We start from the raw sequence: 26,777 nt of genomic DNA on the forward strand, positions 1-26,777 counted from the left end.
CCCCCAAATAAAGCATCTGTAAGCAATAATTATTATAAGTAAAATATCCATACTATATACATAATTTCATAGGTGTAAATGAATGGTTTATACTTGTGTTAACATGTCAGCAGTATAATGCAAGGCTTACTGTTTGGCAATGACAGAGTTAGTGAGAATACACGATAGCAGGTGAAGGTTGGCCCTTGAAATAGAAATGGACTGTATTTTAATGACACTCATTTGATCAGTTATTTGAATTCCATTGAGAAAAGCCCTTAGCCAATGAAAACGAGGGTTCGCCTCGCAGGTATTTACCTGCCACTGACAATGATTGTTGCAGAAAGGCTGTGCTTCGCCTCATACCTCACCTCGTCCAATAGTTTCTTTACAGGTTTTGCCATTACTGGGTTGGAATCCCCTGTACACGAAGAGGTAGAGTGGTAGCTCCAGTGAGATTGTAGAGATAAGGTGAATATGATGTGCGTTCCTTCAGCAGATGGGTAACTACCCAAGAATGAGGTTTTACAACCACTGTTTGGAAAATAATTGAATGAGGGGAAAATTGGTTTGAGCCACAAACAAGCTTCTCTGGTCAGCCATATACATTTCCAAAGGAATAAATGTGCAGTTTGACTGAAATAGTAAAAGATTAGCTTGCTTTTTGTTGCGATCTATATAGATTAATCAAATGTATACAGTGCAAATATTAGAACATCATTACAATTATAGCAAAATAAACATTACAATACACCTTGACTACATTCATAAGCTCACAAATACAATATCGTTACTACCTGAATGAGAGGATTATGTGTATGCATTCACATATTTGCATATGAAGTCCGTAGATTCCAACATTGTATTGTAGAAAGGTGCAGAGAATACAAAATATGTGGCCTTTGAAGTAAAACAGTTCAGAGAGGCCTTGTCCCGTTCAGAGAGGCCTTGTCTTGAAAAGCAATGGAAATTAAGAGAAATGAAAGCAACTTGGCAACAAAGTTTAGACCAAAGTTAAAAGTTCATTTGCAAATTCGTTATGAGTATCCGAACTCGTTACGCACAGAGAGGAGGAACAATAAATATCAAGGGAAGTATAGTAGTCGTTTGTCCTGAATCTAAACAGATACAGATATGACGAGATTTGACCAAAGGTTCTCCCTCTGATCCTTCCTCCTCCATGTTGTCATCTTCTACCATCTCACCTGACTCTCACAATGGCGTCGGCCATCTTAGGACAACAGTAGGAGCTCCTAGGTGAGAAGCTCCTACTGTTTGGTACATGCCACTCACTCACTGACACTGTGCTGTTTTGCTGCCAGACTCCACCCCCGTGGAGAATCCGTTGCCGAGGCTTTTGGGGCTCGGGGGAGTGGTCAGGACCGGGAAGGACGGCTCCCGCTTAGTGGTGGCGGAGTCCACCGAGGAGCAGCTCTTCTGGGGCACCATAGGCCGTACCACTGCGGTCTTAGGGATGACCGACATCTGTCTCTGTCCATCAACTCCCCTTAGCGGGGGCCTGGTGGGTGGGCAGGAGGGGGAAGGAGCTCCAGCCAGTAGAGGAGGGGTGGTGGTGGAGGGTCTGGGGCATTGTGGTGGGAGGGGCGGGGGGCACTGGTCCTCCTCCTGGGTCTGGGCAGTGTCCGTTCCCTGGCAGGCCTGGCCCTCCTGGGAGTCCTGGGGAGGGTCCTGGTCTTGGGGAGGGTCCTGCTGCATGCTGCTCTGCCTGGAGGTGGTCTTGTCGGAGCCGGGCATATCGCAGCTGTCTGTCCGCCGCCGGGAGCCCTCGTGCATACGGCTGGTGGCCACCACAGCCTTCATGATAGCCTGCAGTCAGAGAAACATGGCACACCGCTGTCAGTCACCAAGCCTGCCACGAGAGCCTCAGAGACAAGGCATACAGCTGTGCTTCAGCCAGAATCTGAATTTCAATGTAACAATAGTGGTGATTAGGTTCATACATTCCAATCAAGACGATGGTTGGGCCACAAGCTTACATTTCCCAAGAGGATCAGGACAGCATACAATCATTAGAACTGCAATGTTTGTTGATGTCTATTGTCATCAAAAGTGCATTACTCTGAGTGAGGGCTCAATTCAATCCATGTCGCTGAAGTTCAGAGTTATAGCACAATTGAAATTTAAAGGCAATGTTCGCTGAGACTGCGTTCAGTCGACTTAATCAGAAATTAACTTTCAATAATAATTTGGGGCGTGCTTATATTTGTCCTGTTACACACAAGTGTGTAATGGAAATGTGTTTCTTGCATTTCCCAACTCCCCCTGAGTTACCCACAGAGAGTGGCAGGTCACAGCCAGGCTCACCATTGTCCAGTGCCCCTTGAGCAATTGGGGTTAAGTGCCTTGCTCAAGGGCACAGCGACATATGTGTCACCTTGTCGGCTCCTTTCAGTTTCTGGCCCAATGCTCTAACCTCGAGGCTACCTGCCGCCCTATAGCACTGAACTTCAGCGATACGGATTGAATCGAGCCCTACATTTCTTTTGAAAAAAGTTTTTATTTCAAATTATTGGAACAGCTATGAAATCTACTTTTGCTGCTAATTTATACATTGGTCAATTTTTTATTATTAAAAAATAAAGCACTCATCTGCCCCCATACTGGGCCCCAACATCAAGCCCATCGCTCACCTTGAGTTTGCGCCGGGCGTTGAACTCTTGTAGCTTCCTCTGAGTCGAGTCCATGTGGGAGAAGCGGGCAGCCTTGCCCAGTACCCAGGGGTGCTCCAGGGCCTCCTTCACTGTCAGCCTCTTGTGGGGGTCCTGCACTATCAGCTTACTGACCTGAGGGGACAGCCAACGGGAGAGAGGTTGTTTTTGACTTAGTTGACCTTGTACAGTGGCAGCAATGGAATAGTCCCAAAAGTGCAAAACTAAAACCCCAAACTAAATCCAGCACAACTCGAATATTATAAGTATTTTACATGTATTTGACCCAGGCCTGATAAAGACGGTAGTTGTGTAAAGAAAGAAAATGTATTAACGGTGCTGAAGCAAAGTTGATTGAATTCGGCCCAGAGCAAGTGGTTCACAGAAGAAAAGTCAGGCTTATTTTTTATTGGGAGTTTTATGCTTGTTTGGCAGGAGGTTATACAACATATGCCAAGCAGTAATGGCTTTTTGACCAACTGGCCATGAAGCATGAGAGAAATTGTATGAAAGGTTACATATCCATTTTACTAAATTTTACAACCTAACAAATGTTACAGTACTGTTCTACATCTTATATTTGTCATATACGGGTCATTCTTGAATTACTATGGCATTTGGGCATATACATTTTTCTATATATTTTTCGGGTACATCATCTCATTCTAAATCAACTAATATGGTAGCTTGTGGGTATTTGTAGTGGTAACTTAATGACTTTAAATTATTTTAACCATTATAACATTGTGCCACCAGTAGTAATGATTTTCTGAAATGGAGGCCACAAATGCTCAAATCTAAGGTCATCAACCCTTTCAAAAGGTCATCAACCCTTTCAAAATAATTTACTAAAGTGATATGATTAATCATTTTGCTGAATGTTATTTCCCTTCATTTAAATGTACTAACACCAAGTGACACTGGATTTAGACACACCAAATTATCAATGGAATGTTCACATTTATGACATAATTTTCTTTAATATAGACTCCTCCCCAATAACAGTTTTCCACTGGAGAGTATGCTCAAGATCCTTGTATATCTTTTTTAATCAGTGATTTTCAACATAAGAAACAAGCAATTGATACAGGAAAGTTACTTCTACATACTAGGTTCACCGGTATTAACCAAGGTTCTCATCTCTCGATGGGCACATGTAGCCTACATCATGGAGGGTGTAGGACACATGCACTGCCTGAAATGAGCACTTTGGATCACATTTTTATTATTTGGGGGGTGCTTTTAATTTTCCTGTTACACACAAGTGTGTTTATTGCATACCCCAACTCCCCCTGAGACTTCCGCAGTGAGTGTACAGCGACCCTGGAGCAATTAGGGTTAAGACCTTTGCTCAAGGGTACAGAAAGCTTCGGTATTGAACCAACGACCGTTCAGTTACTGGCCCAATGCTCTACCCTCGAGGCTACCTGCCGCCCCTGTAAGGACACACCTAAAATATTTCCACCCCTCCCATCTGAGCGCAAGCGATCTGATATAAGACAGGTAAAATCCTTGTGCAACAACGTGCTGGCTGTAACGCCTCGATCACACCGACAGCGTCATTGCGCAAAATGGGACGCAGCATCATCTGGATGTGTGCAACAAAAGTTCAACATTCACCTTCTGCTACCATTTCTGTCAAGCCGTCTACACATATAGTTTGATGCATACATTTAATGAATCCAACGTATGCACCACACAGAACGCACTGCAACTGCCTCTGTAACGCAATGCTGCAAGGCAAACGCAGCGTTATGTTGTGTGATCGAGGCATAGGTCGAAATTGCCAACAAACGTGCGTTTGACACTAGCGCCTCCTTAACGCCAGTCGAAAATAGAGCCCCATGTATTAAAAGGCCTTGTAATCAATAACAAATAACAGCCCTTGTACCCACATTTACATAATTCAACCGTTAGCAAAGAAAGCAATAATGTCTATTAGCTGTTCATAAGCAGACCTTCAAATACAGTATAAGCGTTTTTCATAATAAAAGCCTCTGTTTGAAGTAAACGGTGGAACCTACCAAGTCCTTAGCGTTGAGGGAGACCTCGTCCCACCAGGGGGAGACAAACTCATAGTCGCAGTTGAGGATGCGGCTGTACATGTACTGGTCTCCCCTCGGATCGAAGAATGGTTCGAACCCACACAGCCTGAGGGCAGAGGCAACATTTCCCTTTAATTATTTGTTTGTTTCATCACTCTCACTTGTTTTAAAGACAGATACGGGACCTCTGTAATATACTTGAAACAGCATATTACATCCAGAATCCATAGGAGAAAGGGAAAGATCTAAGATTAGATTCGCTGCAATACTGCGATGAGAGGACTTCAATTTGTCATCAGATTGACAGCTACCCACACTGAGTACACGCAGATCTTGGGACAGATTTTAAAGTTGTTGTTTTTTACTCACAAGATGTACAGGATCACTCCCACAGACCACATGTCCACTTCAGGACCATAGGCATTGCCTCTGAGGATCTCTGGAGCTGCAGGGCGAGACGGACGGCGGGAGGGAGAGATGGAGGGATGGAGAGGGAGAGAGTGAGAGCCAGCTGTCATCTCCCACACAGGCACAGGACAGTTCATTTTGACTCATATTAGTCCCTCATAAACACAGTATGAACTATGAATGTTATTTCCTTGAAAGCTGCCCGCTGTAGCCTCCATTAAACCGTGCGGCCCCGGGGGCTGGCCTAGTTGTAGTGCTGCAGCCCACGGACCACATATGCCCCTGGAGGCAGCTGTTCGTTTCCCCATTACCCCACTAACTTTCTGTGCTTTATTCCTCTCGTCCATCTCATATTACATTTTATATATTTCAATAATAAATAATAATAGTGCGCCCCAACAATTTGTTGTGTTTGAGGATGATTCATTTGACTGATATCAATCTCACAATGTATGTATCTATGTAATATATCTCAATATTTCCTAGCCAATCCCGGGTTGCCCCTTTAAAGTCACACACTGTGACCTCTATTTCCCTTCATTAGTGTGACCTTGCAATTTGTTTTGTTATGGTTCAATGGGAAGCACCAATCAATAAACACTGCGTTAGTGTCACAACACACAAGACGACCCTGATCCTACAATCATATTCACATTGGGATATATCTGTCAATTTATAACTCACCGCAGTATCCAGGCGTGCCACACACCGTCTTCATGGCCACTTGCTCATCTATTATCTTTGAGAGGCCAAAGTCAGCTGTGAAGATCAGATAATGGTTTAGTGTTATTATTATACATTTGAATGGTTTAGTGTTAGTGGACAAAACATTAGGAACACCTTCCTAATATTGAGTTGCTTCCCCTTTTGCCCTCAGAACAGACTCAATTCGTCGGGGCATGGACTCTACAAGGTGTTGAATGTGCTCCACAGGGATGCTGGCCCATGTTGACTCCAATGCTTCCCACAGTTGTTTCAAGTTGGCTGGATGTCCTTTGGTGCTAGACCATTCTTGATAAAAATTGGATTTTTTCAGCATGAAAAACCCAAAAGCGTTGCAGTTCTTGACACACTCAAAGTGGTGCGCCTGGCACCTACTACCATACCCCATTCAAAGACACTTAAATATTTTGTCTTGCCAATTCACCTTCTTAATGGCACACATACAAAATACATGTCTCAATTGTCTCAAGGCTTAAAAATGCTTCTTTAACCTGTCTCCTCCCATTAATCTACACTGATTGAAGTGGATTTAACAAGTGACATCAATAAGGGATCATATCTTTCACCTGGATTCACCTGGTCAGTCTATGTCATGGAAAGAGTTCCTAATGATTTGTACACTCAGTGTACATTTTTTTATTTTTTTTATTTATTAGGGAGATAGGAGTCTCCAGCTTCAGAGATTTTTGCAATTCGTTCCAGTCATTGGCAGCAGAGAACTGGAAGGAATGGCAGCCAAAAGAGGTGTTGGCTTTGGGAATGACCAGTGAGATATACCTGCTGGAGCGCAGACTACGGGTGGGTGCTGCTATGGTGACCAATGAGCTAAGATAAGGCGGGGATTTGCCTAGCAGTGATTTATAGATGGCCTGGAGCCAGTGGGTTTGACGACGAACATGTAGTGAGGACCAGCCAACAAGAGCGTACAGGTCACAGTGGTGGGTAGTGTATGGGGCTTTGGAGACAAAACGGATGGCACTGTGATAGACTACATCCAATTTGATGAGTAGAGTGTTGGAGGCTATTTTGTAAATGACATCGCCGAAGTCAAGGATCGGTAGGATAGTCAGTTTTACGAGGGCATGTTTGGCAGCATGAGTGAAGGAGGCTTTGTTGCGAAATAGGAAGCCGATTCTAGATTTAACTTTGGATTGGAGATTCTTAATGTGAGTCTGGAAGGAGAGTTTACAGTCTAACCAGACACCTAGGTATTTGTAGTTGTCCACATACTCTAGGTCAGACCCGTCGAGAGTGGTGATTCTAGTAGGGTGGGCGGGTGCCAGCAGCGTTCGATTGAAGAGCATGCATTTAGTTTTACTAGTGTTTAAGAGCAGTTGGAGGTTACTGAAGGAGTGTTGTATGGCATTGAAGCTCGTTTGGAGGTTTGTTAACACAGTGTCCAATGAAGGGCCAGATGTATACAAAATGGTGTCGTCTGCGTAGAGGTGGATCTGAGAGTCACCAGCAGCAAGAGCGACATCATTGATATACACAGAGAAAAGAGTCGGCCCAAGAATTGAACCCTGTGGCACCTCCATAGAGACTGCCATAGGTCCAGACAACAGGCCCTCCGATTTGACACATTGAACTCTATCTGAGAAGTAGTTGGTGAACCAGGCGAGGCAGTCATTTGAGAAACCAAGGCTATTTAGTCTGCCAATAAGAATGCGGTGGTTGACAGAGTCGAAAGCCTTGGCCAGGTCGATGAAGACGGCTGCACAGTACTGTCTATTATCGATTGCGGTTATAATATCGTTTAGGACCTTGAGCGTGGCTGAAGTGCACCCATGACCAGCTCGGAAACCGGATTGCATAGCGGAGAAGGTACGGTGGGATTCGAAATGGTCGGTGATCTGTTTGTTAACTTGGCTTTCAAATACTTTCGAAAGGCAGGGCAGGATGGATATAGGTCTGTAACAGTTTGGATCTAGAGTGTCACCCCCTTTGAAGAGGGGGATGACCGCGGCAGCTTTCCAATCTCTGGGGATCTCAGACGTTACGAAAGAGAGGTTGAACAGGCTAGTAATAGGGGTTGCGACAATTTCGGCGGCTAGTTTTAGAAAGAAAGGGTCCAGATTGTCTAGCCCAGCTGATTTGTAGGGGTCCAGATTTTGCAGCTCTTTCAGAACATCAGCTGTCTGAATTTGTGTGAAGGAGAAGCGGGGGGGGGGGCATGGGCAAGTTGCAGCGGAGGGTGCAGAGTTGGTGGCCGGGGTAGTGGTAGCCAGGTGGAAAGCATGGCCAGCCGTAGCAAAATGCTTGTTGAAATTCTCGATTATTGTAGATTTATCGGTGGTGATAGTGTTTCCTAGCCTTAGTGCAGTGGGCAGCTGGGAGGAAGTGCTCTTATTCTCCATGGACTTTACAGTGTCCCAAAACTTTTTGGAGTTATGAGACAAGCATGGATGAGACAAGCATTGGCCTTATCATCTTTAATTGTTTTATCATTTATGTTACATGTTCTGTGTGATACAGAGGGATAGTTAATTTAGTGACCAAACCATTACTTAGGAGTAATGGAACGGACATCAATAACACGAGGTACAGTAGTAAACAAAGTAGCTCATGCTATATCAAACGTCCAGATCCCCGACTCCTGCCAGTAATGAATTCATCTTGGAATCCAGAATCAAATTCGAGATTTGGTTTTGGGGGAAGCGTTGAGACTTTTCGCCTAGTGCGAGTGGCGAAGTCAACACCCCCTCCTCTGAAATCTTTTTGGCAATCTTTGGGCCAAATTAACCCCTCCCCTTCCGAAATGTGAAAGATGCCACCATGCGAAATTGCGATTAGTCCAAATAATCAGTAATGCAAAAAACTGCGCACCAGAAGAATGCCTCATACAGTATACCTAATGTCCCAACAGACGTAACTTCAGTTATGGATGGGGGAGAGACTAGTAATGAATGAATACCAAGACACATCTTTCCCCATCTGTAATATGAGAATAATTAAATAAATACAAATTTGGAAGTTTCATATGTGACATTCCCAAAATGCCAACAGTGGCACTGTCATCAGTGCCAACACATATTTATCTAGGAGACAGTCAGTTGATCTAGGAAGGTGTCAGTTTATCTAGGAGACAGTCAGTTTATCTAGGAGACAGTCAGTTTATCTAGGAGAGTCAGTTTATCTAGGAGACAGTCAGTTTGTCTAGGAGACAGTCAGTTCATTTAGGAGACAGTCAGTTTATCTAGGAGACAGTCAGTTGATCTTGGAGACAGTCAGTTGATCTAGGAAGGTGTCAGGTGTGTAACAGCCTACAGGTACATGTAGTTACCTATCTTAAGCGGGGCGTCCAAGGAGAGGTCAGCGTACAGAAGGTTTTCTGGTTTCAGGTCACGGTGCACCACCCCATTCTCATGTAAATACTGTGACACAAACACAAGAGAACAAAACAGTTGCAACATTAGTTGAAAGCACTGACTGTAAGTTGCAAGTCAGCGTGACATAACTAGTAGATACTGTAGTTTGGAATGACGTTCTAAAATGCCACAACAACAATTAGAAGAAACTGTCTCTTTTTTTTACCATGAGCATTTCGTTTTCAGTTTTTCAAAATGGGGTAAACCTTTTCAGTCATGTAATACAATATATGGGATCATAAGAGGCCACCTTCTCTGGCCAGCAGAGCTCAGGTAACAGGGATACTGTTAAACTGAGTCAAGCCTCTACCGAATGGAAATCAATAGGGTTGTAATCACCTGACAGAACTATGATTCAATACTGGATTGATACTCAAGGATACAACATGATTTACCTCTGAATGAGTCACGATGCAAAACTACTTTGGTTGGAGCAAAGCCTGCGCCCACACCGTTCCTTTGCAGATTAGATTGGACACCCTTGCTGTACATGCTATCAAAATGTATTGTTATAGCCCTAGTTATACCAGGTCATCCCATGTATTGTTATAGCCCTAGTTATACCAGGTCATCCCATGTATTGTTATAGCCCTAGTTATACCAGGTCATCCCATGTATTGTTATAGCCCTAGTTATACCAGGTCATCCCATGTATTGTTATAGCCCTAGTTATACCAGGTCATCCCATGTATTGTTATAGCCCTAGTTATACCAGGTCATCCCATGTATTGTTATAGCCCTAGTTATACCAGGTCATCCCATGTATTGTTATAGCCCTAGTTATACCAGGTCATCCCATGTATTGTTATAGCCCTAGTTATACCAGGTCATCCCATGTATTGTTATAGCCCTAGTTATACCAGGTCATCCCATGTATTGTTATAGCCCTAGTTATACCAGGTCATCCCATGTATTGTTATAGCCCTAGTTATACCAGGTCATCCCATGTATTGTTATAGCCCTAGTTATACCAGGTCATCCCATGTATTGTTATAGCCCTAGTTATACCAGGTCATCCCATGTATTGTTATAGCCCTAGTTATACCAGGTCATCCCATGTATTGTTATAGCCCTAGTTATACCAGGTCATCCCATGTATTGTTATAGCCCTAGTTATACCAGGTCATCCCATGTATTGTTATAGCCCTAGTAATCAAGGGCACCCCAACCCAGGAGCTGTCACAGTTATGCAGCTGGAAGCGAGTTCTGCCACCTTTAAATAGAGTTTAAGTGGTAGTTGAGTACAAAAAAAGCTCAGTGTCCTAAGAGAGACAGTGCCTTTTTAACTACGCACACTTCTACCAAGAGAACAAGTCCCTTTTAGTTCAAGTCAACGATAACGTGTGTGGACTAGATGACAGATCTGTTCAGGCATTGAAACTTGAAGAACAGAGAGCATGTCAAACGGAGGCAGCGATCGTAGCTTAAGGAGAGAATTGCTGTGGGACCTGAGGGATTCAGACCAATCAGGGCATCACTTGGCAGGATGAATTGAAACTGTAAATGAGCAGCACCTGATCTAAAATAGACTCCACAGATAGGACCCACTGCTGCAGCAGCTCAGAGACTGCTCTTACCATCCTCCCTGTCACTCAAGAGTCAAGAGAGTTCCAACTATAACTACCGGATTGTGTTGTCGTTTTCTAACTATACCATGAAAGCGTAAGAGTAAATTGAAAGGAAACATTGCCCCTACAAAAAATGAAATTATGGAACTATGAATAGAATGTGTTAATATACGTTCTTGGCCTGATAATGGCCTTTTGGATTTCTGTTGGATTATTGACTTTAAATGTTTTTCTATTGGATTACACATTTCCTTGGACTTGCACTCAAATAATCAACCAGAGGTTCAGGTAGGAATAAGGTTTTCAGTTATTAAAATGTTGCTCTAAGGACTGTTGATTGTTGAACCCCTATGTTCTTCCCTATCAATACACCAGTATTGCACTGATCAAGTTCCCCAATCTTTTATTTCTGGCAAGTTTGTAGTTTATGCAAGTTTGGTAATATGTCTGTGTTTGTTTCCTCGCATGTTCTGGGTTTTTGGTGGAGTGATCCGATCATGATGGAGCTGGCTTAGCTCGGCCACAGTGCTGGGCAGTGAACTGGCCTGGTCAGGCTACTAATATCCTCATTACATGGTTACAGAACACTCATTAGGACAGTAAAATGATCTCTGTACATTACAGCCAATGCTCCCATGTGGTTTATTGGCAACAGCTGTTCGACCAGACCGGGTCTTCAAAGTGGTGTAAAGTACTTAAGTAGGGTGGGGGGGCGGTTGTATCTGTACTTTACTTTACTACTTACACTACCGTTCAAAAGTTTGGGGTCACTTAGAAATGTCCTTGTTTTCGAAAGAAAAGCAATTTTTTTGTCCATTAAAATAACATAAAATAGACATTGTTAATGTTGTAAATGGCTATTGTAGCTGGAAACAGCTGATTTTTAATGGAATATCAACATAGGCATATAGGTACAGAGGACCATTATCAGCAACCATCAGTCCTGTGTTCCAATGGCACGTTGTGTTTGCTAATCCAAGTTTATCATTTTAAAAGGCTAATTGATAATTAGAAAACCCTTTTGCAATTATGTTAGCACAGCTGAAAACTGTTGTGCTGATTAAAGAAACAATAAAACTGTCCTTCTTGAGACTAGTTGAGTATCTGGAGCATCAGCAATTGTAGGTTCGATTACAGGCTCAAAATGGCCAGAAACAAATAACTTTCTTCTGAAACTCGTAAGTCTATTCTTGTTCTGAGAAACTGAAGATCTCGTACAACGTTGTGTACTACTCCCTTCACAGCGCAAACTGGCTCTAACCAGAATAGAAAGAGGAGTGGGAGGCCGCGGTGCACACCTGAGCAAGAGGACAAATACATTAGTGTGTAGTTTGAGAAACAGACGCCTCACATGTCCTCAACTGGCAGCTTCATTAAATAGTACCTGCAAAACACCAGTCTCAACGTCAACAGTGAAGAGGCGACTCCGGAATGCTGACCATCTAGGCAGAGTTGCAAAGAAAAAGTCCAGTGTCTGTGTTCTTTTGCCCATCTTTTTATTGGCCAGTCTGAGATATGGCTTTTTCTTTGCAACTGCCTAGGTCAACAATCCCGGAGTCACCTCTTCACTGTTGACATTGAGACTGGTGTTTTACGGGTACTATTTAATGAAGCTGCCAGTTGAGGACCTGTGAAGGACAAAACACCACACTTGTAATTTTAGTCCCGTCCGAATATGCCATGGCAGTAATTTGTACATGGCAGGAGAGTAACAATTCCAGCCAGAATAACCTACTGTTTTTTTGGCAACCTCCAAGCACAAAACACCACATCTGTAATGTTAGTCCCGTCTGAATCTGCCATGGTAGTAGTTTGTACATGGCAGGAGAGTAACAATTCCAGCCAGAATAACCTACTGTTTTTTGGCAACCTCCAAGGTCCTCTGATAATACTAGTCCCGTGCGAATCGACATCCCTAGGTTTTGAGAGAAATGTCTGGGTTTGACAGGTGTTGCTCACGGTTTGAGCAAGAAAACAATAACTGATTCGATAAATTGGATAAATTGAACGAAGTGTTGCGCAAAGCCTATATATGAACGGCCTACATGTATCAACTTTCACAGTGAATGCTTTTGTTCATATGTTTTGTGCGTATTAATTCAATATTGCCAAATGCGTCAGTAAAAAATATTGCGCCTATTTAATGTAATCCTTGCTGTTAATAGCTCGCAAAGCAGCATACAACTGACCTAAACGTTTGGAAAGGATACATTCACTTTCGCATCCATAGCTTTAAAACCCATCTCAAGTGCAAGTGCACTGTTTAGCTCAGATCTGAAGGCTGGGGGCATTTAGGACGTCTACTGCGGATCGCTAAAATATCCTAATGATTATGATCACACTTCCTCAATTCAAATATTATGGCGACACTATACCAAAGATGGTTTGGTATGGTTTAGAAACTTGGGAACCGAGCTCAAGTTATCAGTGTAGCCCTGTTATCGCCTGGACTTGTTGAAATATATTCACACCTAGAAAAAAACATCAAGGCTTTCCTCATAACTGTCAATTTATTTGAAAAAAATAAAGATTTACAGGGGGCAATTTGGAAAAAACTAATCCCGTCCGAATCTTCTGACATTCTGGGGTAATAATCACATAACCAATGTTCTCTAGTAATACTAGTCCCGTGCGAATAGGTCTTTGCCTAATTGTGTAAATTGAGGTGAGCGCAAACCCCAACTTAATTAGGTATATAATCAGTAGCCAAACTGTTAAATATGCCTGGCTTTATAACTCATCCATATTTATCTACAGAAATAAGACAGATCCTGCTTCTGTTTCCTGTTTGAGTGTTTGTTTAATAGCCTACTCATGCAAAGGCAAAATGTCGGATAAAGCAATTTCACAGATTCTGCTGTTTTTAATCTTTGCTATGCTGTAATAAAGGCTTTACCATTTTTTTGTCGTTAGAACAGACTGGTGTTACTTATAATTGATTTAGTGTTTTTTTACACTGTTCCAAACAGGCAGAAAAATTATATTGTAATCTTATGGCATCTGTTTGTCACACATAATATGCATGCAGCTCTTGCTCCTATACCCTCCTTTTTCTAGATCTCCTTCTTATTGTTATTATTACAACTATTATTATGATCATCATAATAATAATAATTAATGTCGTTATCATTAGTAGGCTTTGTATAGTAGCCTTGTATAACCACCATTGAGCTGTAGGCCTAAGAGCGCATCCCGTTTAGTCTTAATACCGTAACTTACTTAGGCCTATATTTCAATATACTGTATAGGCTACTGTATCAATCAATCAATCATCCATTCGTTCATGCCATCACACAACATAGGAGACATTCATGCTTTGAACTGCAATCAAGCATTTTCCTTTTTAAATTAAAGAACAAAGGGAGCTTGAATAATTCGCCTAAACAATAAATAAACCGCAATTCACAAAAGCATGCAACTGTTTTTAGTCTGCTGTAATAAAGGCTTTATATATTATATTTTTTTCGTTAGAACAGACTCTCTGGTACACTTATTTATTTAGTGTTGTTTACACTGTTCCAAATGGTCAGAATGTCACGATCGTTATGGGAAGAAGCGGACCAAGGCGCAGCGTGAGAAGCGTACATCTTTATTACTTGTACACACAACGAACCAAAACAATAAACGATACGTGAAGTCCTACGTTAAATACACAAACCTTCCAGAACAAGATCCCACAAAACAAAAGTGCCAACAGGCTGCCTAAGTATGGTTCCCAATCAGAGACAACAAGCAACAGCTGCCTCTGATTGGGAACCACCCTGGCCAACATAGAAATACGTGAACTAGAACACCCATAGACAACTAAACATAACAAGTCCACACCCTGGCTCCACATTTAAGAGTCCCCAGAGCCAGGGCGTGACAGTACCCCCCAAAGGCGCTGACTGCGACCGCGCCAACCAAACACAACAGGGGAGAGGCCGGGTGGGCATTCCGCCTCGGAGGCGGATCCGGCTCCGGGCGTGACCACCACTCTCTCGCTACCCCCCCGTAGCGCCCCTGGTCTGGTCCCGCTGGCCAGAGCTGGACTGGACACCGGTGGAGCGGATTGCTCAGGCTCCACTGGCTTGGTGCGTGGAGCAGGAACAGGCCGGACCGGGCTGGCGACGCGCACCACAGGCTTGGTGCGGGGAGCAGGAACAGGCCGGACCGGGCTGACGACACGCACCATAGGCTTGGTGCGGGGAACAGGAACAGGCCGGACCGGCCTGACGACGCGCACCACAGGCTTGGTGCGAGGGGCAGGAACAGGCCGGACCGGGCTGGCGACGCGCACCACAGGCTTGGTGCGAGGAGCAGGAACGGGCCAGACCGTGCTGACGACGCGCACCACTGTCTTGGTGCGGAGGGCAGGAACGGGCCGGACCGGGCTGACGACGCGCACCACTGGCTTGGTGCGGGGAGCAGGAACAGGCCGGACCGGGCTGACGACGCGCACCACTGGCTTGGTGCGGGGAGCAGGAACAGGCCGGACCGGGCTGGCGACGCGCACCACTGGCTTGGTGCGGGGAGCAGGACAGGCCGGACCGGGCTGGCGACGCGCACCACTGGCTTGGTGCGGGGAGCAGGAACAGGCCGGACCGGGCTGGCGACGCGCACCACAGGCTTGGTGCGGGGAGCAGGCACAGGCCGGACTGGGCTGGCGACGCGCACCACAGGCTTGGTGCGAGGGACAGGAACAGGCCGGACCGTACTGGGAACACACACCACTGGCCTTGTGCGGGGATCAAGGAACGGGCCGGACCGGACTGGTAACACACCCCAGTACCTCTCGCCGTGCCTCTAAACTCTCCTTCTCCCTCGTGACCAGTGGCCCCCGTAACCTGGCGGCCTCCTCTGCAAACCTGCCGAACCGCTCTATCGCGGCCTCCCGCTGCCTCGCCGTCCACGGTGTGAGCCCCCCCCCCCTAAATTCTTTTTGGGCTTGTCTCTCCCCCGTGAACATGGCCTCCATGGCTCTCGCCAGACTCTCACTCTTCTCCTCCCACGTCCATCCTCTCTCCTCATCACGCTGCTTGATCCAGTCGAGGTGGGATCTTCTGTCACGATCGTTATGGGAAGAAGCGGACCAAGGCGCAGCGTGAGAAGCGTACATCTTTATTACTTGTACACACAACGAACCAAAACAATAAACGATACGTGAAGTCCTAGGTTAAATACACAAACCTTCCGGAACAAGATCCCACAAAACAAAAGTGCCAACAGGCTGCCTAAGTATGGTTCCCAATCAGAGACAACAAGCAACAGCTGCCTCTGATTGGGAACCACCCTGGCCAACATAGAAATACGTGAACTAGAACACCCATAGACAACTAAACATAACAAGTCCACACCCTGGCTCAACATTTAAGAGTCCCCAGAGCCAGGGCGTGACACAGAAAAAATAATAATATTGTAATCTAACAGCAACTGTTTGGCACACATAATACTCACACAATTATTGCTCCTATACCCTCCTTTTTATTGATCTCCAGTAGTTTACAAAGTCAAATGTCTTCCACAGACCTGACTTCCCCTTTCCCTCCTGAGCAACCAGTAAACATTTGCCCGTTTCAAGTTTCTTTTTCATGTCCTCCGCATCCATTTTGCTGTCGACATTACTGTGTTCGGAGTTTAACCAATGTATTGATGTGATCATGATAGGATATAGGTCAGGCCCAATTGGTCACATGCATGCAATGTTTCACGTAAAGAGAGCAAGGGTTGAGGGAATATGGAATGTTTTTCCTAAACAAATTAGGGATTTCGGTAACAGAACTTTTCAGTCAGAAACAAGTAAGAAACTAAATGGCTGAAATTATGTTGCAGCTTCAGCACGGACAGCGCAATAAACACTTGCTGTGCTGTGGTGCCTTTTCACTGCAGTAAGGAGGAGAGAGACAACATGTGCCAGTCACACAGGCACTCGCTGTCATATTTTTTAACACAATGAGTCATTTGTGTGTCTTCATTATTTAATCAAACAGTGTGCTTAAAGCATCAGACAAGCTCAGTGCATATGTAGTTGGTTTTATTCAAACACATAGGGTGTGTCTGTCTATATATGGAAAAGATCAGTTTAAACATTTCGACCAATCAATTAGTCGAAAGAACAGGATGACTCACGGTCGACCAAGATCTGTTTTAGTCGGGGACATCCCAAGTCTGTATACAAATGCTTCGTTTGTAAATTATGTCTGAGTGTTGGCGTGTGCCCCTGGCTATCCGTAATTAAATAAAAAACAAGAAAATTGTGCCGTCTGGTTTGCTTAATATAAGGAATTTGAAATGATTTATACCTTTACTTTTACTTTTGATACTTAAGTATATTTAAAACCAAATACTTTTAGACTTTTACTCAAGTAGTATTTTACTGCGTGACTTTCAATTTTACTTCAGTCATTTTCTATTAAGGTATCTTTACTTTTACTCAAGTATGACAACTGAGTACCTTTTCCACCACTGGGTCTTCATAAGGTCTGTCATTTGAACAGTCATCATCATGATTGTGCTAAGGTCAGGACCTCTCTAGTAAAGGTACAGAGAGGCCCTATGAGGAGACTTATAATTGCCTAGTCAAAATATTTGCCCAGTTTCCACGGTGACTACCCGTTGAGGCCTACTGGGGCGGCTAACAACACCCACGCAGTGCCACGCTCACTTGTCATTACCGCACACTTCCCTTCCTGGCTGCGAACGCTGGGACTCATTCTGGGAAATTAGCCAGCGACGTCTCCGAGAAAGCCTGTGGTTACGCCCTGGGTCTGCCATTAGTTAGTTAGCATCGGCACTAAGTGCCTGGCCTGACTGCTATTTGTTCTAATGGAAAACTTTATTCACTCCCCTGCCAGACTGGCTATTGATGGGTCCTCGCTCAGAACCTTTTGAACCCATCTCCCCTGAGATGCTCTGGCTCTGTCTGCCTGGGAGAAAGGTCGTAAATCAGAGAATCAGCCACCATTAGTGCTGGCTCTGCGCCGCAGAACGCTAGCTTGGCTGGCTGGGGAGGGCCCAAAGTACACCCATGACTCATAGCGGTGTCGAGCTGTGTTAATTAAGTTTGTGTGGCTGGGCTCTGGACAGATGTTGTTTTTTAACAAGATGACAAAAAACACTGAGAATTGGGACCAGCCTGCTAGATACAGTACAGAACGATGGGGGGTCACCTTGATGTCTATGGCGATTCGTTACACACAGACTATCCCTATAGAAAGGCCTACACACAGAGGCAAAATGCCAAATGGAAAAAATAAATTTTCCATTCAGGTAGCCTAGTGGTTAAGCGCATTGGGCTAGTAACCAAAAGGTTGCTGGTTTGAATCCCCGAGCTGACTGTGAAAAATCTGTCATTGAGCAAGCCACTTAACCCTAATTGCTCCTGTAAGTCGCTCTGGATAAATTACTCAAATGTAAAACAAATGTACATTTCACGGGGCTCACACCACACAATATGAAGCAATAAAATGTGTTGGTACCGTGCAAGACAGGAGCTTTATTATATGTCTCGCATGGCAGGTATGATGTACAGGTAACTGCCGAAATACATGAAACACCAACATAAAGTGTCTTAATAGGGCGTTGGGCCAGAACAGCTTCAATGCACTTTGGCATAGATTCTACAAGTGTCTGGAACTCTATTGGAGGGATGCAACACCATTCTTCCACGGGAAATTCCATAATTTGGTGTTTTGTTGATGGTGGTGGAAAACGCTGTCTCAGGCGCCGCTCCAGAATCTCCCATAAGTGTTAAACCACCTATGCTCGTTTTAGACCCCTCTTTCAAAGTCACTGAGATCTCTTCTTCTAGCCATGTTAGGCAAAATAATAATAAATAACTGGCCATTTTTATACATGACCCTAAGCATTATAGGATGTTAATTGCTAAATTATCTCAGGAACCGCACCTGTGTGGAAGCACCGGCTTTCAATATACTTTGTATCCCTCATTTACTCAAGTGTTTCTTATATTTTGGTAGTTAACTGTATATAGGGAACATGCAGTGCATATATACTCAGCAATCATATTTACAACATTATGACATTATAAGTAGCTCTGAGGTGATTAACTATGAGATGACGCAGTGAGGGGAAGAAACCCCAGAAAGATGGCATGAGTGGTTATGCTTGTCCACCCACACATAAACAAAACTCCAAACTTGAACTCTGCATTGCCCCTTCTCTCTGTCACTCTCACACACACGCCTCCATGCACACACACACACACACACACAAGAACACTCATAAACAAATGATGAACCCTTACTCCAGATTAAAAGCACGCGTGGATTAAATGTATTCCACCACACAGCCACCAGCGTTAAGCATGCTTTAGAAACCAAAAGCAGGCTTTATGGGCCGCACAGCAGCGGTTTGGTTGGTTGTCACACAGGCACGTACTCGCTAGCACTGTTACATAACAGGCAGCCCACATCCCTGCTACCTCTCTTGGTCAGAAGATTAAGAGTGGGGGGGATTTTGATGGATCTCTGAGAGGATTAATTCACACTTGTGGTGCACTAAACACACTTGCGCACAGATACACACACGTGCGTAGAGTCACTCAAACACACGTACACTCACACACACCTATCTGCCACACACCTATCTGACGACACATCTGACCCATATCTACCGCCCAGAGAAACATAGTGTGTGCGTGGCGTGTGAGTGTGAGTGTGTGTGCAGCCAAGCCCCTAGCTGCCTGTATCCTGGGATTACAATACATTGTATTTCCAAATAAAGGCTCTCACACTAATCTTCTCGTTGATATTCATTGATGCCATTGCCAAGTCCTAAACCCCAAAACATTGTTTAGTGGCATTTTCCACTGGCTAAATGATAATCTTCTATTTTTGGGGTTCAGGTATCATTCTGCCTGAAATACCACTCAACGCCGACTGCAAGTTAAGTGCAGTGATTGCAGTTGCACATACTCGCCCACACCAAAAATAACAATCTGAACATATTGACCTTTAAGATGAAATGCGATTATGACTCAAAGTAAGTGTACCGTTAAGTCTCAAAATTCAGTGCAGTGACTGGACACAGTAGCCCCTGGATAAGAGCAAACTTGAAACAAATTGAGCTTTAAGCCTTAAAGTATGTGTATTTTCCTACGATTTTCCTAAGGATAAGAGACCTGTCTCGACTGAACAAGCTTTGTCAAAACGTCAACACTGAAAAGTCTCCCTCAGCTCCATGTTGACCTGTTTTCTATTGAAGCCAAATGATGCAATTATACTGAAAGACAAGACATGCAGCAGGAACAGCATCTCTCTCTTCTCTGCATAGAGGCGTGATGTGCATCTAAGAATTCATTCTAAATTCCAAGGCATTTGATTTCATAAGGCACAGTCCTACTCAATAGCTCATCAGTGGCCATTCAATCACATCTCTTACCGCCACTGCCTCCAGAATCTGCTTGATGACGTGGGCAGCATCTCTCTCGCTGTAGTACCCTCTCTCCACAATCCTGAAAGAGACAAACGGACAAGGAGTCAAAACGTTACACAGAGTTCAAATGCCCCACTTTGAGAGATTCTTCCATTCTTAACTCTGTGAAAGTCAGAAAACATGGAGAGAATTGTAGGCAGTTGTTACTGTCAAACTTTGCTAAACCTATAAGGTGATAGTAGGATAAAGAGATTAAAAAACAATTTAATTTGGTTACAGTGCTATTATACCAAAATACAAAAGAACAGTAGAGAAAGGGTCTATGATATTGCGTAATATTCATAATGAGTTATACAGATTGGGTGGGGCCTGTGCTCCAACCAGTCTTCTAATCGTTTCCTTGGCAACAGTGCTGGTGAGGGCCATTACAAATGTCATTTTCTAATCCTTTTATACTCTGCATCTCAATAAAGCCTGTGTCATACATTTCTGCTAATGGCAAAGCAGGGAAATGGAACGGGGGGGATCGCGTGAGGCCACTGGTTCCACCTCTGGCCCCGCCGAAGTGAAACCAATTTCAGCAAGAATTTGGGGTTTAGACGGGGTCATGGGGGTGGCATATTTTGGGCGTAATCACCTGTCAAAGAGTTCCCCTCCGGTAACCAGCTCCAAGATGAGGGCGATGTCGGTCTCCGTCTCAAAAATCTCCTTCAGGCGGATCTGAGGGCCCAAACCACAGGTTAGAGAGGAAGATGAGATTGAGAAAACCACTAAATGTTGGAAAAACACAAGACAACATGTCAAAAACATTAATGCTACTAGAAAGAAGAAGTCACCATTAAAGTTTTAATCATGCTCTTAGAAATGGCTAACAAAACAATATACACTGAACAAAAATATAAATGCAATCCCATGTTTAATGAGCTGAAATAAAAGATCCCAGAAATTTTCCATATGCACAAAAAGCTTGTTTCTCTCAAATTTGGTGCACAAATTTGTTTAAATCCCTGTTTCCTTTGCCAAGATAATCCATCCACTTGACAGGTGTGGCATATCAAGAAGCTGATTAAACAGCATGATCATTACACAGGTGCACCTTGTGCTGAGGACAATAAAAGGCCACTCTAAAATGTGCAGTTTTGTCACACAACACAGTGCCACAGATGTCTCAAGTTTCGAGGGAGCATGCAATTGGCCGTCATTGTAAATAAAAATGTGTTTTTAACTAAAAAATAATAAAAAATGTCCACTGGCACGCTGGAGAAGTGTGCTCTTCACGGATGAATCCCAGTTTCAACTGTACTGGGCAGATGTGGGTGAGTGGTTTGCTGATATCAACGTTGTGAACAGAGTGCCCCATGTTGGCGGTGGGGTTATGGAATGGGCAACAATTGCATTTTATTATAGATACCGTGACGAGATCCTGAGACCCATTGTCGTGCCATTCATTCGCCGCCATCACCTCATGTTTCAGCATGATAATGCACAGCCCCATGTCGCAAAGATTTGTACACAATTCCTGGAAGCTGAAAATTTCCCAGTTCATCCATGGTCTGCATACTCACCAGACATATCACCTAGTTTGGGATGCTCTGGATCGATGTGTACGACAGCGTGTTCCAGTTCCCGCCAATTCACACAGCCATTGAAGAGGAGTGGGACAACATTCTACAGGCCACAATCAACAGCCTGATCAACTCTATGTGAAGGAGATGTGTCGCGCCGCATGAGGCAAATGGTGGTCACACCAGATACTGACTGGTTTTCTGATCCACGCCCCTACCTTTTTTTTAAGGTATCTGTGACCAACAGATGCATATCTGTATTCCCAGTCATGTGAAATCCATAGATTAGGGCCTAATGAATTTATTTAAATTGACTGATTTCCTTATATGAACTCTAACTCAGTAAAAGCTTTGAAATTGTTGCATGTTGCGTTTATATATTTTTTCAGTGTATGTCAAAAACATTCTAGTTACTAGTGTCCTACAACAAGTCACCACTATAGTTCATGTCAATCATGGATAGTCTTTGAAAAAGTTTAGATTTTTTTTTTGAAAGTGGTGTCTCGGATAAAAATAAAGGTTAAAAAAAACTGTGAACTCTTACAATATTTGGGTGGGAAAGTCGCAGCAGAACTCCAATTTCAGTCCGCACTATTTTCTTGTCAATCTGAAATTGATTAATATGCATTAATATGATATGATACTTAGTGTAACTCAGATGTTCAAAATGGCCGAAGGAAGGACTCACAGTCTTCTTGAGGACCTTTGCAGCATAGGGCTTCTGTGTCTGCTTCTCCTCAGTGCGAAATACCACTGACGTAGCCCCCCTGGGAAGAAGAACAATCAATCAACATCTACAACTATGATCAAATGGCTGTCTCTCCATAGTGCAATGATTCAGCATTTTAGCTTAAGTTCTGCTCATGAACTGCTTATGAATCATTATTTCATTGTTTGTAAGTATTATGTAAAAAGCTCATATCATCATAAGTAAATACATATACAGTACCAGTCAAAAGTTTGGACACACCTACTCATTCCAGGGTTTTTCTTTATTTTTACTATTTTCTACATTGTAGAATAATAATGAAGACATCAAAACTATTAAATAACACATATGGAATCATGTAGTAACCAAAAAAGTGTTAAACAAATTTCTTCAAAGTAGCCACCCTTTGCCTTGATAACAGCTTTGGTAGAATGCCCTGCTCCGGTAGAATGCCCTGCTTTTATTTCGGCACACTCACAACCGTAAGCTATTTCTGTAATTAGCTCGCCATTAACTTGTAAATAATGAGTTTATTTTCCTGTAATAATTAATAAATTTTAGCTAAAGTTAAGACGTTGTCAGCTATGATTTAGTCATTATTTGAACTGCCTAGCCAGCTAACTTAGTGTTAGCTAGCTAGCTAACAAGCTAGAAACTAACCAAAACATTGTTTAGAAAGTTGCTTTTAGTTGCCTGGTATGCTAGATTGACATATACTGAATTCATTTTTAAACGGATGGGTTTATTGGTGTTAAAATACACCAGTTATGCTATTTTGCACCACCAGCCTGTCGTTTTTGTGTTTATACTTTTTCATAATGACAACAACAAGTTTGATGTCGGACGACAATAGAATGTTCATGATGTCACTGCGACAACTGTCTACAGACATGTCGATAGACGTAGTATAAACCAGCCTTTAGTCTTTAAATATTTGGTTGTTTAGTACACTGTTTAGCACATGTGAATCCTTAGAGAGATGGGTGGGGCTAAGGCTTAAGAGGTTGTGAATTATGCTGAATGGGTGTAGACAAAGAAGAGCTCTCCAGTAGGTGTTCTCAAAAGTGGGGTTACAAGTTTATCAACTTTCAAAGCAGAATTAATTTCCCATTGTTCCTCAACTGTAGTGTATGATATACAATTTTCTAGCTCTGAGTCTCTAATTTTTTCCAATGTAAAAAACACTATTTAAAATGTTTCTACATAAGACTGTGTAATAATGAGTGCGTACTGGCAGCAGCCAGCAGCCATCTAATCTGGGATTTCCCCTCAGTAGTATCCCTATGTGGGCACAGCGCTGTGCCCTGGCCTGCTTAGGAAATGAGTCCCTACATCTCCAGCTGTCCTGCTCCTGCTAATACAATCCAGGCATAATCCGCAGCCCTCTCGACTCTACTCTCATAGCTTTAGGGTCTCCTTGGCAACCAGGAACCCTCTCCTCGAAAAGTAGACCCCTAACAACCATGCACGCCCTTATATGGGGAGGCCGGGGAAACTGAGAGTAGGTTATGTACATATACAGTATGCATACATGCATGAAGCAGGTACCTGTGGCTGAACTGGCCTATTGTTGACTAACGACTAACTGTAGAGACATCATCAAATGCCGATCACCGATGATGATTCATTCGGTAAACATCCGATTCTGAGTCAATATGCGCTGTTGGTGTTCAATTATTACTGCTAATTCTAGCAACATTTTGTAATCACCATATCATTGGATTTTAGTCCAGTGTTATCTATTTAAGTCCTATAGGGGCACGTATAGCCAGCTTTTTGAGAGCTCGGTATACAGTTTATGTTTTACCGCTGACAGTGAGATCTCTCTTTTCAGTCTCACACAGAATTTGGTGACAAAATTGGTGTCCATCCTTTACGCAGTTGCAGGAGAGGAGAGAACTGCTAATACAGTTCAAATAAAATGAGATGTAGTATAACAGACATGGTAGCATTAGAGCTGCATTCTGAGGCTTTTACCTGTTCCACAGCTGTCTAATGGAAATATTTTGACTGACTCATACTACAGGGCCAATCCCAACTGCACTGTGCTGGTTCGGATATTGTCTTTACACATTGATCTTTCCAGCACGGTTACACCAGCTATATGGTGGTTGTGTAACCAGGCCAGCCCAGTACAGATCTGCTTGGCTTGGATTGGTTGTGCCCTATAGTGTGAATCAGGTGTTTTCAGTTAGGAGTCAGGACCACCTGTCTCTCTGACATGGTGGGATACTGTTGTTTACGCTTGTTGCCAAATGACCTCACCAAATGCATGAATGCACAGAAGGGCTCCAATGGTCACTCCATTTGACAGTCAGACCTCCAAACTTCAACACTCCACTGACTCTCACTCCAAGTGACAAATATTGACAAGTTGACATTGTCAATCTGGACGTGATGTAAAAGCATACTTAAGCCATAGAGGCATATGGACTGATGGGAGTGGAGGGTTCAGAGGTAATGGAAATGGGAGATTCCATATAAAGCCTCAGAAAATGGGTCTTAAAACCTGTTTCCTCTCCATACTTGCACTAATGCCCTCACGTTTCACTGTTGTCCAGTGATAATTAGGCCGGATGTTGAGCCTGTTTTCCATGATGTCCCATTTCCATAGCAAACATGTTGGGCAGAAGATCTCTGACAGAGTGAAAATACTGTGTTGACATGTTGAATGTGTCTTGACAATAATTTTAGTAGGCTACTTATGAGGTGAGAGTATGGGAGATGAATTGTCAGGAGGAGCTGTCCATGGCCTGAACTCTGCATGTAATTGATGAATTGTACATGAATGTGTGTTCTGTCTGTCTTAGAGTATCAAATCTAAACTATGAGATAGACACATTAGATGAATACTGACATTTTAAACATGGTATTTCAAAATGAACCCTTTAGCTATAGCCATAGATTAATATGACAAACTAGATCCCAATGGATGGAATTCCACTCATAATACTGTATGTTTCTACAGAACATGACCAGAAACAACCCTTTTGATAGTTATGAAGGTGATGATGCTGGTGGTGTTTACACATTGGTGTCAATTAAGGAACACACAGTTCAGTACTCTACCTTCCCAGTTCAGGGCCTATGGTGTAGAACTCCTCCATGGAGACATCTCGGCGCGAGCCATCGACCCAGTATTCCACGGGGCTAGCGCCCGAGCGTGAGGTGGGCATTTTGATATTGGCCAATCACACAAATCACAGGATTCCTGAGGAGCGCAAAGCCCAAACGCACGCACACTACTTTTCCTATTTTTAAGATTAAAACGTAATGTTCAGATTACGCGAAACGAAGAGAAGGCATTATGTTTATTGAATTCCCCCGCGCCAAATCACGACAAGCCATGTAGAGATAACCAGTCTTTGGTTAACGACTCTCACCGTTATGTTAAATCAAAGATAATCCAAATGTTTACGTTGCCACACATAAATATATTGTCAGCGCCGATATCAAAACCCATGTAGGCTTTGCATTACAGCTCAAGTTTAGTCACTATGCAATATAGCACGTAACAAAAACCATCCATTATTGTTCTATTATTGCAATATACCGACACAATTTAATTCGCCCATTCATAACTATCCTTTACTCGAAGTTTACTGCATCATGTCCACATTTGTCGCAGCTTCCATGGGTCCTCGCCGTGTGAGTCCCGAATCCATAAACCTATAGCCTACGCTTTGAATCTTTTGCAGTACAATCCCACCCACAACAGCGCACTCATGAAAATATTACTATATCATGCAACGAAGCACCTCAATAGTCCCGAGGTCCGTGACAAAGAACAGTCCATGGTCCGAGATAGAATACTTTAATTAAGGTGCGAATTAAATCATGATCCGTCAATAGGCCTATGTGTATATTGTTGTTCCATAATATTCGCAAATATAGATTTCGTCTCGCTGATGCACGCTTCACTATTGGTCTCTATATAAACGCCCATCCAATGGTCTGCACTTATCTCGCTATACAATATGTGTTCCTCCTTTCATCCTCGGTTTGGGGTGGGTAGGTGGTAGCAGTGGCTGTGAGGCTGGTGTATTCGGTGTTGGGGGTAGGAGGACCATCAGATACAGTCATTGAGGGGGAAATCTGCTCCACGCCCATTTCTTCCAATCCGTTGCATTCACAGCAACCACAATCTGCGCTGCAATTGGAAGTCAAACAGTCAATCAAAACCAATGTTATGCATTTATCCCACTGTAAAGCCCTGGTCCACATATGCAACCAACATGTCAATGAGGGGAATATCCCGATAATACGCCACTGATTTCAACGGTTGTCAACACTACTGGCAATCTCTTTTTGCTAATCTGTGTGGAGGAACCCGGTGCCTAATCGTTAGATTCAGTATATTTAGTAGAA

General features: G+C 43.4%; 1 protein-coding gene across 2 annotated transcripts; it reads right to left on the bottom strand.

Annotated features, from left to right (window-relative positions):
- Window positions 1-26,575, bottom strand: LOC121576450 (calcium/calmodulin-dependent protein kinase type IV). Of its 2 annotated transcripts, XM_041889600.2 has the most exons (11): window positions 25,479-26,575; window positions 22,389-22,467; window positions 22,245-22,307; window positions 20,773-20,855; window positions 20,142-20,214; window positions 9,108-9,198; window positions 5,786-5,860; window positions 5,063-5,138; window positions 4,673-4,799; window positions 2,631-2,783; window positions 1-1,806 (listed from the first exon to the last, which is right to left on the bottom strand). In XM_041889600.2, exons 1-11 carry the CDS (start codon window positions 25,583-25,585, stop codon window positions 1,273-1,275), a joined length of 1,461 nt encoding a protein of 486 aa, XP_041745534.1. In that variant the 5' UTR covers window positions 25,586-26,575; the 3' UTR covers window positions 1-1,272. The 2 variants fall into 2 exon arrangements, with proteins under 2 accessions (XP_041745534.1, XP_041745535.1); XM_041889601.2 differs by lacking the exon at window positions 22,245-22,307 and having other exon boundaries at window positions 25,479-26,574.
- Between the last annotated feature and the right edge of the window lie 202 nt (window positions 26,576-26,777).

This window comes from Coregonus clupeaformis, chromosome 11, assembly GCF_020615455.1.
Source record: "Coregonus clupeaformis isolate EN_2021a chromosome 11, ASM2061545v1, whole genome shotgun sequence".
NCBI lineage: Eukaryota > Metazoa > Chordata > Actinopteri > Salmoniformes > Salmonidae > Coregonus > Coregonus clupeaformis.